A 14,327-nucleotide genomic window follows, 5' to 3' on the forward strand; every position below is an offset into this window, starting at 1 on the left:
GTATCAAGGGAAGACTTTCTGAAGAAAATGATGTATGTGTTGACTCTTGAATGATGATGAAAAGTAAGCCAAGAGAGGCTGAGAGGTTGGATTGTTTCCAGCAAAGGCAAAAGCATGTGAAAAGGAGATGTTGTTCGGGGGTGCGTGCGGTGGGGGCGCACAGATCAGACAGGCAGGGCCAGCAAACTAGGGCTTCTAGGCCATGCTAGCCATTTGAGCCTTGTACTAAAGTCGATGAGGTCAGACCCTGTAAGATTTGTATTTTAGAAAGAGTGAATGATGAAAAGGATAGGACGCTAGTTAACAGGCATTTGCAGAGATCCAGGAGAGAGGTGACAAAGGCTACACTGAGGTAGTGGCAGTGGACTTGGAAAATGAAAAAAAAAAAAAAGTCAGACTTGATACTCAGGAAGCGAACGTGGTAAGCGCGATGCGGTTGAAGTATAGCAGCCACACTTGCGTCTTCCCGCGCCTTTAAGTGACAAGCCTTCTTCGCTTTGGGACTCGGGCTCCTTCCTCGCGCGTCAGAGTAGCGGCGCAGCCCAGTCGGCATGTCCCCATCCGCAGAGCCCACAGGGCGGGATCCCCGCAGCTTCGGCTCCCGCTCTTCACCCTGATCTCCTCCCAGACTTCGGGCTCCCGTTCCTCCCGTGTTACGGCACCCCGTCCGCACACTCACATCTTCCAATCTTGCCAGAAATGCATGCCCTCCAATCCCCGAAACTCGCTACTTGTCCCGAAGGGCTCGGGACCCCACGGGGCTCCCTCCTAGCCGGAGAAAAGAGAATTCACGTCGGAACAGACGTGTCCGCCCACGGCACACTCTGAACGCCAGCTGGGCACCCGCTGTACAAGTCTCGGCGGCACCAGCTCCCGCTGCCTGGGCGGTGGGCACGGAACCGTGGGAACAGCTGGGGGCTCCGCGCGGCGCGGGCGAGTACGAACCCAGACTTCGGCCCGACGACCGCCGGCTGTGACCTCGGACGACCGCGCTGCCTCCTGCGGACCCAACACGCAAAAGGGACAAGAGCACGGCCTGCACGAAGAAGTCCTGGGGTTGTAACAGATCGTCAGGGGACCACGCCCCATCGCCCTCCTCTTCGCAAACAAGTCTCAGAACTGAGAGTTTATGCCGGGAACGCGAGAGAAAGCCGCCGTGGCCTCCAATCGCTCCACTCATTGGCTAATCCCACTGTCGTTCCCAGCGGCCCGCCTTCCTTGCAGGCGGGCGATGTCCTCAATGGCTGATTTCCACCAGCCTTCTGCCCTCATTGGTCTGCTACTTCGTTAGTCAGGCTCGGGTCGTGGAGACAAGCAAAGGGCCGCGCGTGGCCGCGCCCCTTCTCGCGCTCAGGCGCGCCAGTGCTGGGGCAGGAGGCCCCGCCTCTGCGTGCCGTGTGCAAAAACAAACCGCCGTTAATGAGGAGGGGACCGGGGGCGGTGTCTGCCTAGAAGGAGGCGGGTGATTGGGCGGACGCCAGGGTTCAAACCAGTAAGGATAGCGCGCATTGGCCGCGGCAGCGTGAAGCAGGCCCCGGTTATTGTCCAGACTCTGGCGGCGGCGGCGGCGGCGGCGGCGGCGGCGGCAGTCGGTGCTGCGGTGCAGCGGCGGCGGCAGCTCGGTGGGAGCGAGGGCGGGAGCGGCCGAGACCATGGTGAGGACGGCGGGGCGGGGGCGGCAGCTCTGCCCGTTGCGGTGGCGCGAGGCGGCGGCCGGGCTGCGTAGGCCGCGCTCGCCCTAGTGGCGCCGGCCGCCGCGAGGTGAGCGGACGGAGGCCGAACTGTGGGTCCGCCCGCGGGTCGGAGTAGGAAAGCAGCTCCGAAAGGGCGAAGCGCTAGAAGTTTTGAGAGGAGGGGCGGTGCGACCGTGACGTGCTCGCGCCCGGCCCGGTCTTGGCGGGGCCGCGCTGGGGTGCTGCGGCCGGCCCGGAGCTGGTGATGCGCGCGGAGCCGCCTTCGGGGCCGGAAGACTTGGGCTTGGCGGGAAGCGAGCAGGTGGCGGCTCCCCCAGTGTGCAAGGAAGGGCTTGTGTCCCGGTGTCGAATTTCCGGAGTGGACAATCACCGGCCTCCGAGGTGTCATCCACGCAAACGCCTGTTGCCGCCGAGTCCCAGCGCGGCGCGGGGGTGAGAAAGGTTCGAGCGCCTGGGCTGCGTTGCAAACTGCAAAGTGGACGTGCGGCGGGGGCGCGCGCCGTTTGACGGGCTGCCGGGTGGTCATGCACTTGGTTCCCGCAGGTGTAGCCGAGATGCTGGTTAAGTTTGGAACTGCGTCTGCTGTCTCCACACCTTGGAAATAGTCACTAACGAACTGGGGTTTTTAAAAGCTGATTTCCTTAAAAAGCAAATACGTAAAACCAGTACGGTGAATTTGAAGCAGTAAGGATTAACTTGCTTAAGAAGAGTAAATTGGGAAGCCTGGGAGTTTTGCTGTTGGCGGCTTTTAATTGACAACCAGTTTTTATTTAGTAAGTCATAGGCGATTATTGTAATTTTAGACTCATGCATCACTTACCGGTTTTTAAATAGAGCTAAAAGATTTCTTTATTTGAGGAATAAGTGAGAATATGTTACGACTTGAGCTGACCTCAGAAATCAAAGTCTGCTGTATCTTCTTGTACAGCAGTATGGCCAGAGTTTATTAAAATAATAGAAGCATTCTGGTAGAAATCTAAAGATTCTAGGTTCTCTCTGTTAAACCTAAAGCAGTCTCTGTTGCTAAATTACTAAATGGAAGGAAGAGCTATAAATTGGTTCTTAGCCTTTTCCTGCTTCTAATACCTGCCAAGACTTTATGGTGTTTTTCATGTGCCTTTTGGGAGGTAAACATGAAATCAACTAAGATGTGCGATTATGGAGACTATATATACTGGTGATACTTAACTTTAAAAGTTTTTTAAACTATTTAAAAAATATAGACCCTCAAATAGTAGCCAATCTCATACAGTGATTTCTTTTTTGACTAGTTTTCTTTTAACTGAAAAAATGATAGATTTAAATGGTAAAATCAAACAGTCCAAAAGAATATTGGTTTCCCCTTTCAAGTCAGACCCCTAGTATTCCCTCTCTAGAGGCAAGTAACTTTTGTTACTTTCTAGAAATGTGTACACACTCTGTAATACCCCATGTTTACATAAAAACTCACTCCACTCCCATACATTGCCTTTTCCATGAAGAAATGTTTTGTGGCTTATCAGCACATATCTACCTTATTTAAATGGCTGCCTAATATCCAATGCATTTATCTGCCATGTCATATTAGTGAACATTAAGATTATTTGAGAAGTATGTATGTGTTGAAAGTATTGCTTAACTGCCTTAGTTTAAGTTTGAAGGTTTTCTTATTGTAAAATATTGATGACATACAACACAGAGAAGACAAGTAGTGATTCTACAAGATCTTACTACGCTGATGGACAGTGACTAATAGGGTTTGTGGGGGGGGACTTTGTGAAGGGGGGAGCCTAGTAAACATAATGTTCTTCACGTAATTGTAGATTAATGGTAACAACAACAAAAATATATTGATGACAAAAAATATACCATTTTAGCCATTGTTAAGTGTACAATTAATGGCATTAAGTACATCAACATTGTCTTGCAGCCGTCACTGCTAGACACCTCCAGAATTGTTCGGAAATTCTATACCCATTAAATAGTAACTCTTCTTTCCACCATTTTCCCCAGCTTCTGGCAGCCTCCATTCTACTTTTTGTACATATGATGTTGACTAGGTACCTCATATAAATGAAATCATACAGTATTTGCCCTTTTATAACTTGTTTATTTCATTTAACATAATGTCTTCAAGTTTTATCCAAGTTGTGGCAGGTATCAGAATTTCCTTCCTTCCTTTACAGTTGACTACTTTTCCACTGTTCGGGTTAACCAGACTGTTTATTCTTTCGTGCATCAGTTGACACTAGAACTGTTACTTTGCTCTGTTGTGAATAATGCCGCTTTGAACACGGGTTTACAAATAATGTGTTCAAGGCCCTGCTTTCAGTTTTTTAGATTACCTAGAACTGGAATTTCTCTGTCATGTGATAATTCTCTACTTTTTTTTTTTTTTAAGATGCTTTTTTCCCCTTCCAAAAGAGTTGTGAATATTTCTGGAAATTACATCTATTCATGTTTTTAAAAATTATTTCATCATGATATATTTGTAGCATAAAAGTTATACTGACTTGACGATTTTTCAGTATGAAATTTGAGAAATATTTTCAAATTTTTAGAAATCTCATTTTAAATAAGCATTTAAGGCTTGACCTCATATTACATAAATTAATAAATGGTGCTAGAACATGTGTATTTAAAATTAAGGGGGATCACCTAGGTTTTTTTAATTATCTAAAATAAAACTAGAAGAAATTGTTTCCTGAATATTTTTGAAATAGTGTTTTCAACTCTTCATCTGGAGTATTTTTCACTTAGGCTGGAGGCAAAGCTGGAAAAGACAGTGGGAAGGCCAAAGCTAAAGCAGTGTCTCGCTCGCAGAGAGCTGGGCTACAGGTAATGTATACATGCTGTGGTAATTCGTTATTAAATTTTAGACACTCAGATGTTTCATTAACTATAAAATGTACTACTGACTTAGTAAGAGATTAGCTTATCAAAGTTTAAATGATAAAACAACTGTTGTTTTCTCTTCTTCCAAATGAGAACAAGTTACAAAAAGATCTCAAGTGAATTTGGTAATTTTGCTCTCTTAAATCTGTTGTTTCTAGATTATAACTATGTTCCTGGTTCTTTGAAAAAGTGTATCATATGGAGTTGAATGTGCTGTGGTTTTTCTTCTGAAGAAGGTGTTTGTAGTGGTCCACTGACTTTTAGGATGAGATAGAATTTTGAGTAAGAAAGTGAACTGTCCATTAGTCCTTAGTATTTCCCCCATAGCTTCAGTTTTAGACTGAGTGGTATGGTTGAAACACTAAATATTTTCAAACTTCATATTGTTGTGACTTTAATCCACAATTTCAAAATTTTCTGGATGAGTAAGAGTCATTCCTTACATGTAAGAAACTTTAAACAGGAATATTTGAAGTGTAGACTGTGAGGTGTGGATTTTTATCCTCTTGGGAGTGGTGAGCCATTGAAAGTTTTTTAATAAGCAGGATGATGTGATCCGGGTGGTACTGAACGAAGGGAGACTTTCAATTTGGAAACTTAGACTTACTGGGTGCATTTTGTATCTTAGAGCATCATGTGAATCTCAGGTAGAATTTATTTGAAGGGTCCTTAGTTTGAAGTGGAAGGTGGAGGACAGACAGAGGTGACTGTAGTGGCTGAGGAACAGAGTGACACATACTGGAACTAAAATGGGGTAGAAAGCTATGGGGTTGAGAGGAAAGTCCAGGAAAGGTGTCTGCAAAGTTTGACCCCAGAGGACAGAGGAGTTTGTAATAGGATCAAGTTAGGAGATAATAAATTTGAGTGGAAGTTATAGGGATGGAAGTACAGCATAGGGAATATAGCTTATAATAAAATATCTTTATATGGTGTCAGATGGTATTGTGTTTAGTAATGTATATAACTGATGACTCACTAAGTTGTCATCTGAAACTAATATAATACTGTATATCAACTATTTCAGTAAAAATACATGAAAGTACAGTTCAGGAAGCAAAATAAAAATGGAGTTCATTTTGAAGTTCCACCAAAACACCCACATGAAAATGTCTTAAAGTTGTAGATTTGAGTCCAGCTCTCTAAGAGGCCTTTAAAAGAATTACAGATTTAAGGTCATAATGTAAAATCAGTAGTTCACGTTGTAACTGAGTTTCCTAAGTAGAGCAGGAGAAAGGAACACAGGGACATTGGTGGACCCCTCAGAAATACGTGGCATTTGGTTCAGAGAAAGGAGAGACTGAGACTGAGTGGTCAGAGTTACTGCTGGAGCTCCGTGTAATCTCTGCAGCCTGAGGAGAACAGGTTGTCGAGGCCCTCCCATGTGTTGGATGACATGCCAGTGACTGAGGCTGCAGAGGAGAGTAAGGTATGGATCTTGCTTTTAGGGAGCTAAGAATTACATAGGGAAGGAGTGTAAACGAACAAGAATCATGCCTTTCTCCTGAAGGATTCAATCTAGAAGTGGCTAATAGATTTGATAATTAAAATGTCACTGCTGACCTTCAAGAATGGTGTTTAAAAGAAGCCAAGTTCAGATGGGGAGAAAGCCAGTGACAAGAAAGTAAAGGTTTCAGGGTTTGCTTTTAAATTTTGCCTGTGAGTGGAAGCAGCTGCCATATGTGTGAAGAGGTCTTAAGTGTGCAGAAGGAGAGGAGCCAGTAGGAAGGAGGTCCCTGGAACTGATGCAGTAATGACATGGTAACGGCAGGAAGGCCTGAATAGCCACAGGCACAGACAGGTGGGATTGGGATAGTTGGAAATAAGAAAGTGCCTATTCTCAGAAAGTAGAAAGAGTTATGATGAGAGAATGGAGTTTTTCTTAGCTGTCAGGTCATATCTTGAAACTGAGGAAAGAAGAATGGAGCTGGGGCCCAAGGGAAGTGGTGGAGGTTCAAAGTTGTATGAGGCTGCTCTATGAAAGTGTTAGCTGGATACAGATGGGTGACTGCTGTGCAGTGTGCGCACTTGATGACTGTGCAGGACAGGTTCCCTCCGTTTTCCAGTGATCCTGTATACTCTGCAAGTTAATTCATGAGCCCTGTGGTTCGCGTTTTTTAACTTTTTGTTCTTTCCTCAGGATGGTAATGGCAAGTGTGACGATTTTGGGCTGATTACTAGAACATAACACAGTGGCTTTGTTTGCCGAGGTGTATGACCAGGCTGCTTGCTTCCTACACTTAATCGCTAGTCTCAGCCTCTGTTCACTCAGCAGTGCTGTGGCAGCGCTCCAGTGCTGCCCATCCGGTTGGTCTCTCTTCTAGTTTCCAGTGGGCCGCATCCACAGACATTTGAAGACTCGAACCACGAGCCATGGAAGGGTCGGTGCCACAGCTGCAGTGTACAGTGCTGCCATTCTGGAGTACCTCACTGCTGAGGTGTGTGGGGACAGTGTCTGTCACATACGGGAATGCAGAAGATATCCTAGACTGCACCCGGCTGGGACATGGGAGATGAGGGTTGGAAACAAAAAAACACATCTGCTCATTGGTTTCTTTAATGGCAGTTAAAAATGTGTCTTAACAGCCTGTTGCCCAGTGCCAGTGTCAAAAGGAGCCTTGGTGTACTGTTTTTAAAGCTAAGCAAAGGTCAACAATTGAATTTCTAAGTAACATTTAAATATTGTACTGCTAATTAGGTGAGCTCTGAAGCATGTATCTAATCTAATATGTAATACATGATATTTGTGAAGCTCCAGCACAGCCTCTTAGTAAACGAAGATTTGGGGTAGGGAACAGGTTTGCTAATGTGATGATACATTTTAGAAATTTAAAGTATATGATGATGATAAAATTGGTAAAAGACCTAATGGATCAGTCTGATTCTCTGTGGGGTTGTATGCATAAAATGCTGTATCTTGCTCAGTATGACATTTCAGAAAGACAAGTTGATTGGGCAAGAGTTGTTAATTCAAGGGTCATGGACCACCATTTCCTCCATCCCAGCCACTCCTAAGGACAGCACATGGGAAGCCATGAGATGCCTTCAGCTACATTCCAAGCCAGGGAAGTAACTTGAGTAACCAGTCAAGTGACAGAGATAGCCAGCCTTGCAAAAACAGGGGAGGTTCTTACTAGGGAAGATGTGGTTGAGAGCTAGGCCGAGAGATTTGTGTCTAACCTGTGTGAATTACCGTTGCTGTCATTTCCTTAGCCTCATTAAGTCGTGTGTGTCCAGTTAGAGACTTGACACTGAATGATGGACAGCTTCAGCTTCATTATGTCAAGAGTCAGGGGTTCGGTTTTGGCCGTGTGTGTAGTTGAGAGCCTCTTCTCCCCCTTTCTCCCACTCAGTCTTATACCAGTTTTTACTTAAACTTTTTGGAAAGGCATGTATTTTGTTCCAAGTCAGAGTGTTCAAATCCCATCTAAACTCCCATTTTCTTAATTCTTGAAAACTTTGATTACAGTTTTTTAGATTAAGGTAAGACAGTAAATGCATATAAGATGTCAGCATACTTTCTACCTATTTAAGTTTGGGGTTTTAATCATTAGTAGAGGTAAAGAAAATACTGAAATCTAAAGTTGGCTTACCCCTTATCAACCTTGGCTTCACACTGGGGTCACTTAGGGTGCTTTCAGAAAAATATTGGGACCAAGCATCACCCCCGACCAGAGTCCGGGGGTGAGAGGATCCTGGTTGTTTTCAAAGTGTGCCAGTTGCTTCAGATGCACACCAAGGCCTCCCAGCACTGTAAGTGAGAGGCACTGCGTTATTTTTGTACTACTTCCATCAAAGGTTTCATAATGGAAATATAGTCTGGGGAGCAAAAAACAAATAAAAAACACAGTTTTATGATTAGCCAGGACTTCAAAATTCCTCTAGTTGAAAATTCTCGTAAAGGGCTTCCAGCTTATTGCATAGAGATTGTAGGATCCAATGATGTTAAAAACTTATGAATAAGTAATTCTTTTAATTATATTTTTTAACTTATACAAGTACTAAGAAATAAATTCCAGCTACTAAGGGCTTTGCAAAAACAGACTACATGGATATATTAAAATATGTTTTAATATTTTATTTAAATATTTTTCTACATGTACACATTCAGAATCATGGCTTAGGGATAGTGTTAACCCTTGTCCTTATTTTTTTCTGTAGAAGGTAGTTTCTAGATCCCTTGCAAAGAATGAATATAAATGGGCCAGTCAAGTAAAGAGAGTTCTATAAAAGCAGTATAAAGATATAAAAAAGAAAAATGTGTTGTTGGTTTCTGTCTGTCTTGTGTGTTTTGTGTACAGGTGCTATAGTGATCTTTTTAGCTATAGTTGTGAGAGGTGCTATAGTGATCTTTTTAGCTATAGTGAGTCTATGCTGATTCCTTAGAAATGCTTTGTCCTTTGATGTGCTGTCTCGTGGATGTGCTGTAGGTGTTGGAGCTGGCAGGTAATGCGTCCAAGGATCTCAAAGTGAAGCGGATCACTCCACGTCACTTGCAGCTTGCGATCCGTGGAGATGAAGAATTGGATTCTCTTATCAAAGCTACCATAGCTGGGGGTGGTAGGTATTAATACTCTTCAGCCTAGGTTATTATTGGCCTTTCTAACAGAGAATTCAGACTGATGGTACAGTGCATTTGAATCATAGCCAACTAGAAGACACGAGATAACAAATGAGTCAGAATCATGAAGGTGAGATATAAATTGTTCTTAACCCTTTTTGGATCACCTTTGTAGAAACTTTGAAAGCTCTGGTTATTACTCTTTCCCAAAAAGCACTTTTTTGGGGGTTAAATTATCAAATGTACATCACAGTGGTTCAACAGTCCCCTTCACCTTGCCCTCCCACACTCCCACACACTCCTCTCCCCCTTGGTGACCACTAGTCACTTCTCAGTGTCTGTGAGTCTAATGCTGTTTTGTTCTGTCTGCTTTGTTTTGTTTTTATATTCCACGTGTAAGTGAAATCATATGGTATTTGTCTATCTCCACCTGGCTTATTTCACTGAGCATAATACCCTCTACCTCCATCTGTGTCCCAAATAGCAGGGTTTCTTTCTTTTTTATGGCTGAATAATATTCCATTGTGTATATGTACCACCTCATCTTTATCCATTCATCTATTGATGGACGCTTAGGTTGCTTCCATATCTTGGCTATTGCAAACAGTGTGGTGATAAACATAGCAGTACACATCTTTTTGAATCGGATTTGTTTTCTTCAGGTAAATTCCTAGGAGTGGGATTAGTGGATCAAATGATATTTCTGTTTTTATTTTTCTGAGGAACCTCCATACTGCTTTCCACACTGGTTGCACCAACTTGGTTTCCCACCAACAGTGTAGGAGGGTTCCTGTTTCTCCACATCCTTGCCAGTACATGTTATCTCTTGTCTTTTAGATGTTGGCCATCTAACTGGTGTGAGGTGATATCTCCTTGTGGTTTTAATTTGCATTTCCCTGATGATTAGTGATGTGGAGCATCTTTTCATGTGCCTGTTGGCCATCTGAATTTCTTTTTTGGAGAAATGTCTGTTTAGATCCTGTGCCCATTTTTTGATCGGTTATTTGTTTTTTGGGTGTTGAGGTATATGGGTTCTTTATATATTTGGGATGTTAACCCCTTATTGGATAAGTTGTTTATAAATATATTCTCTCATATTTTAAGATGCCTTTTTGTTCTACTGATGGTGTCCTTTGCTGTACAGAAGCTTTTTAGTTTGATATAGCCCCACTTGTTCATTTTTAATTTTGTTTCCTTTACCCATGGAATTTGTTAAGGAAAAAGTTGCTTATTTTTATATTCAAGAAATTTTTGCCTATATTTTCTTCTAAGAGTGTTATGGTTTCATGACTTACATTCAGGTCTTTGATACATTTTGAGTTTACTTTTGTGTATGGGGTTAGACAGTAATCCAGTTTCATTCTCTTACATGTAGCTATCCAGTTTTGCCAATACCAGTTGTTGAAGAGGCTGTCGTTTCCCCTTTGTATATCCATGGCTCCTCTATCATATATTAATTGACCATATATGCTTGGGCTCTCTAGTCTGTTCCATTGGTCTATGGGTTTGTTCTTGTGCCAGTACCAAATTATCTTGATTACTGTGACTTTGTAGTAGAGCTTGAAGTCAGAGAGTGTAATCCTCCCAGCTTTGTTTTTTCTCAGGATTGCTTTGGCTATTCAGGGTCTTTTGTGGTTCCATATGAATTTTAGAGTTATTTGTTCTAGTTCATTGAAGAATGCTGTTGGTATTTTGATAAGGATTGTATTGAATCTGTAAATTGCTTTGGGCAGTATGGCCATTTAGACAATATTAATTCTTCCTATCCATGGGCATGGGATGTATTTCTATTTTTTGGTGTCTTCTTTAGTTTCTCTCGTGAATGTTTTGTGATTTTCAGAGTAAAGGTCTTTCACCTCCTTGGTTAGGTTTATTCCTAGGTACTTTATTCTTTTTGATGCAATTGTAAATGGAGTTGTTTTTCTGATTTCTCTTTCTGCTAGTTTGTTTTTAGTATATAGGAATGCAACAGATTTCTGTGTATTCGTTTTGTATCCTGCAACTTTGCTGAATTCAGTTACCCGAGTAGTTTTTTTGGTGGAGTTTTTAGGGTTTTATATGTACAATATCATGTCATCTGCAAACAGTGAGAGTTAAACTTCTTCCTTCTCAATCTGGATGCCTTTTTATCTCTGTGTTGTCTGATTGCCATGGCTAGGACCTCCAGAACTATGTTGAATAAAAGTGGGGAGAGTGGGCATCCTTGTCTTATTTCTGATCTTAAAGAAAAAGCTTTCAGCTTTTCGCTGTGAAGTATGATGTTGGCTGTGGGTTTGTCTATATGGCCTTTATTATGTTGCGGTACTTGCCCTCTACACCCATTTTGTTGAGTTTTTATCATGAAAGGATGTTGGATTTTGTCAAATGCTTTTTGGCATCTATTGAGATGATCATGTGGTTTTTATCCTTTCAGTTGATGTGTATGATATTGATTGATTTGTGAATATTGTACCATCCTTGCATCCCTGGATTAAACCCCACTTCGGTTTGCTAATATTTTTTTGAGGATTTTTACGTCTATGTTCATCAGGGATATCAAATTGCTATGATTTTTTTTTGTGGTGTCTGTCTGGTTTTGGTATTAGAATGATGCTGGCCTCATAGAATGAATCTAGAAATATTCCCTCCTTGTCTACTTTTTGAAATACTTTAAGCAGGATGGGTACTAGCTCTTCTTTAAATGTTTTGTAGAATTCAGCTATGAAGCTATCTGGACCTGCAGTTTTGTTTTGGGGAGTTTTTTGATTACCAATTCTATTCCATTGCTGGTAATGGGTCTGTTCAGATTTTCTGTTTCTTCCTGGATCAGTCTTGGAAGGTTGTATTTTTCTAGGAAGTCATCCATTTCTTCTAAGTTGTCAATTTATTGGTATATAATTTTTCATTTTATTCTCTAATCTTTGTATTTCTGTGGTATCCATTGTGATTTTTCCTTTCTCATTTCTGATTCTGTTTATGTGTGTACACTTTTTTCCTTGATAAGTCTCGCTAGGGGTTTATTTTTTCTCTTTCTCAAAAAAACAGCTTTTGGTTTTCATTTTTTTCCTATTGTTTATTCTTTCTATTTTATTTCTGCTCTGATCTTTATTGTGTCCCTACTTTGTGTTTAATTTGTTTTTCTTTTTCTAGTATCTTTGTGATTTTAGACTGTTTATTTGTGATTATTCTCATTTCTTGAGGTGAGCCAATATTGCTATGTACTTTCCTCTTTGGGGCCTTTGCCGCATCCCTCAGATTTTGGGCTGTTGTGTTTTTGTTTTATTTGTCTCCATGTATTGCTTGATTTCTGTTTTTAATTTGTTCATTGATCCATTGGTTATTTAGAAGCATGTCATTTAGCATCTTTTTTTGTGTGTGTGTAATTTATTTCTAGTTTGTACCATTGTGGTCTGAGAAGCTGCTTGGTACAATTTCAATCTTTTTTAATTTATTGAGGCTCTTCTTGAGGCCTAGTATGTGATCTATTCTGGAGAACACTCCATGTACACTTGAGGAAAAAAAAATACAGTTTACATTATAAAGTTCATTCCAGACCTCGAAGGTGATGGGAAGCCTTACAGAGATACTTTAACAAAATCAGAATGTCAGTGAGGACTTGTGTAAATTTCATTCTTTATATAATTGCTCTTTTTTGTTGAGGTAAGGTATACAACAGTCTCAATTTTTTAAGACACTGCTTCTTTTCATTTCATTCCAGGTGTGATCCCTCACATCCACAAGTCTCTGATTGGAAAGAAGGGACAGCAGAAAACTGCTTAGGGTGTTGTTTTAGTCAACCCTCTTCCTGCCCGTCATTGTACTGTAACTGGAACAGAAGAAACAATGGGGATATGTGGAGTTTTTAAGACAATTAAATGGAAGAGCATAGACAGTTACTGTAGACATAGTAAAAGCAACATTTGTACGTTCTTAGACTCAAAGTTTGATAAAAGTACCTTTTCATGTGGAACAGTTGTGTTGATTGACTAGGTTTGTCCCATATGTTTTATACAAAAATGGAATTGATAAACCATTTTTTACAAAAGTAATTTGTCTCAAAGCTGTCTGTTCATGATGTGTTGGAAATTTTTTGCTCATACTTAGAAATTTTTTGAATTTCAAATTGGTTATCATATATATTCAGAATAACCTTAAAGCAAATTATGGGAGTATAGCTTTATCATGATTGGTAACATGTTATATTTAATCTTCAATGCTATCCATTTGTGGTACATACTGTTATTTTGCATACCACTAAAAGAAAGAAAAAATTCTGCCTGTTACCATGTGTGCAGTGCATCCCAACCTCAGAGATGTTAGAATATGAAAATGTGCATTTACAATTAATGACCTAATATAGTATGGTTACTACAATGGCAGACCCTATATTAAGTGTTTTACTGATTAAGAAATTTTATTGCCCCTACTTAAAAATGTGGAAACTACAGCTCACAGAAGATAAGTGCTTTGCCAGAAAACACCTTGTTTCTATCTTAGAAGGTAAAAAGTGGCAAAGTTAGGATACAAACCTAGATTTGGTTTACTCCATAGTTCCCACTGTTACCTAGAATTGAAGTTAAATTGTATCAAAGATTTCTGCTTTTGGCTTTAAATTGCAGCTTCTGGTGGTTTTTTATTGGTACAGAACATTCAGAAATTTGCGCAGTATTTAAAAAAATATTTCTTTGTCAGTTTCTAAGCAACTATTGTAAGATTTAATTTAATGTACCAGTTCACAGCCCATCAGAAAATTATATTTTTCTGCCTGGAAGTCTTCATTAAAAGAAAAATTTTTTTAATGTTTTATAATAATTCATTTTTTAAAACTTATTTTATTGTGGAAATTTTCAAAAATACATAATAAAGAGCATAGTGTGATGAAGCCCCGCATAGTCATCCTGCAACTTCAGGTTATACTGTGGTTGGTTTTGTGACCTGAGCCCTCAGCCTGGTGGATCAGCTTGAATCCTGTTTCAGGCACAGATACGTTCATGTCTGTGTGACGTACGGTGTCTGTACAGATGGGGAACTTTGGAGACCAGAGCCCTTGTCTGCAGATCACCACCATGCTTTATAATACACACCCAGGCAGTATTCAGGTTACCCGTTATCTCAGTTGTTTTACAGTTGGTTTGTTTAAATCAGGATCTATATCTTCTATTTTGTTGATACCTTTTTTTCAATCTATAGGTTTCTCTTCCCTCTTTTTTGTTTTTCTTGTA

The 14,327-nt window shown here is 41.1% G+C and overlaps 1 protein-coding gene across 3 annotated transcripts; it reads left to right on the plus strand.

Moving 5' to 3' along the window:
* The first annotated feature begins 1,494 nt into the window (after positions 1–1,494).
* H2AZ2 (H2A.Z variant histone 2) lies at positions 1,495–13,154 on the plus strand. Of its 3 annotated transcripts, XM_073239183.1 has the most exons (5): positions 1,497–1,655; positions 4,434–4,511; positions 6,890–7,003; positions 8,996–9,125; positions 12,824–13,154. In XM_073239183.1, the coding sequence occupies exons 1-5, from the start codon at positions 1,653–1,655 to the stop codon at positions 12,883–12,885; spliced, it is 387 nt and encodes a 128-aa protein (XP_073095284.1). In that variant the 5' UTR covers positions 1,497–1,652; the 3' UTR covers positions 12,886–13,154. The 3 variants fall into 3 exon arrangements, with proteins under 3 accessions (XP_036850846.2, XP_073095285.1, XP_073095284.1); XM_036994951.2 differs by lacking the exon at positions 8,996–9,125 and having other exon boundaries at positions 1,495–1,655; XM_073239184.1 differs by lacking the exon at positions 4,434–4,511 and having other exon boundaries at positions 1,496–1,655.
* The last annotated feature ends 1,173 nt before the right edge of the window (positions 13,155–14,327 follow it).

This window comes from Manis javanica, chromosome 6 (genome assembly GCF_040802235.1).
Source record: "Manis javanica isolate MJ-LG chromosome 6, MJ_LKY, whole genome shotgun sequence".
Classification (NCBI taxonomy): domain Eukaryota; kingdom Metazoa; phylum Chordata; class Mammalia; order Pholidota; family Manidae; genus Manis; species Manis javanica.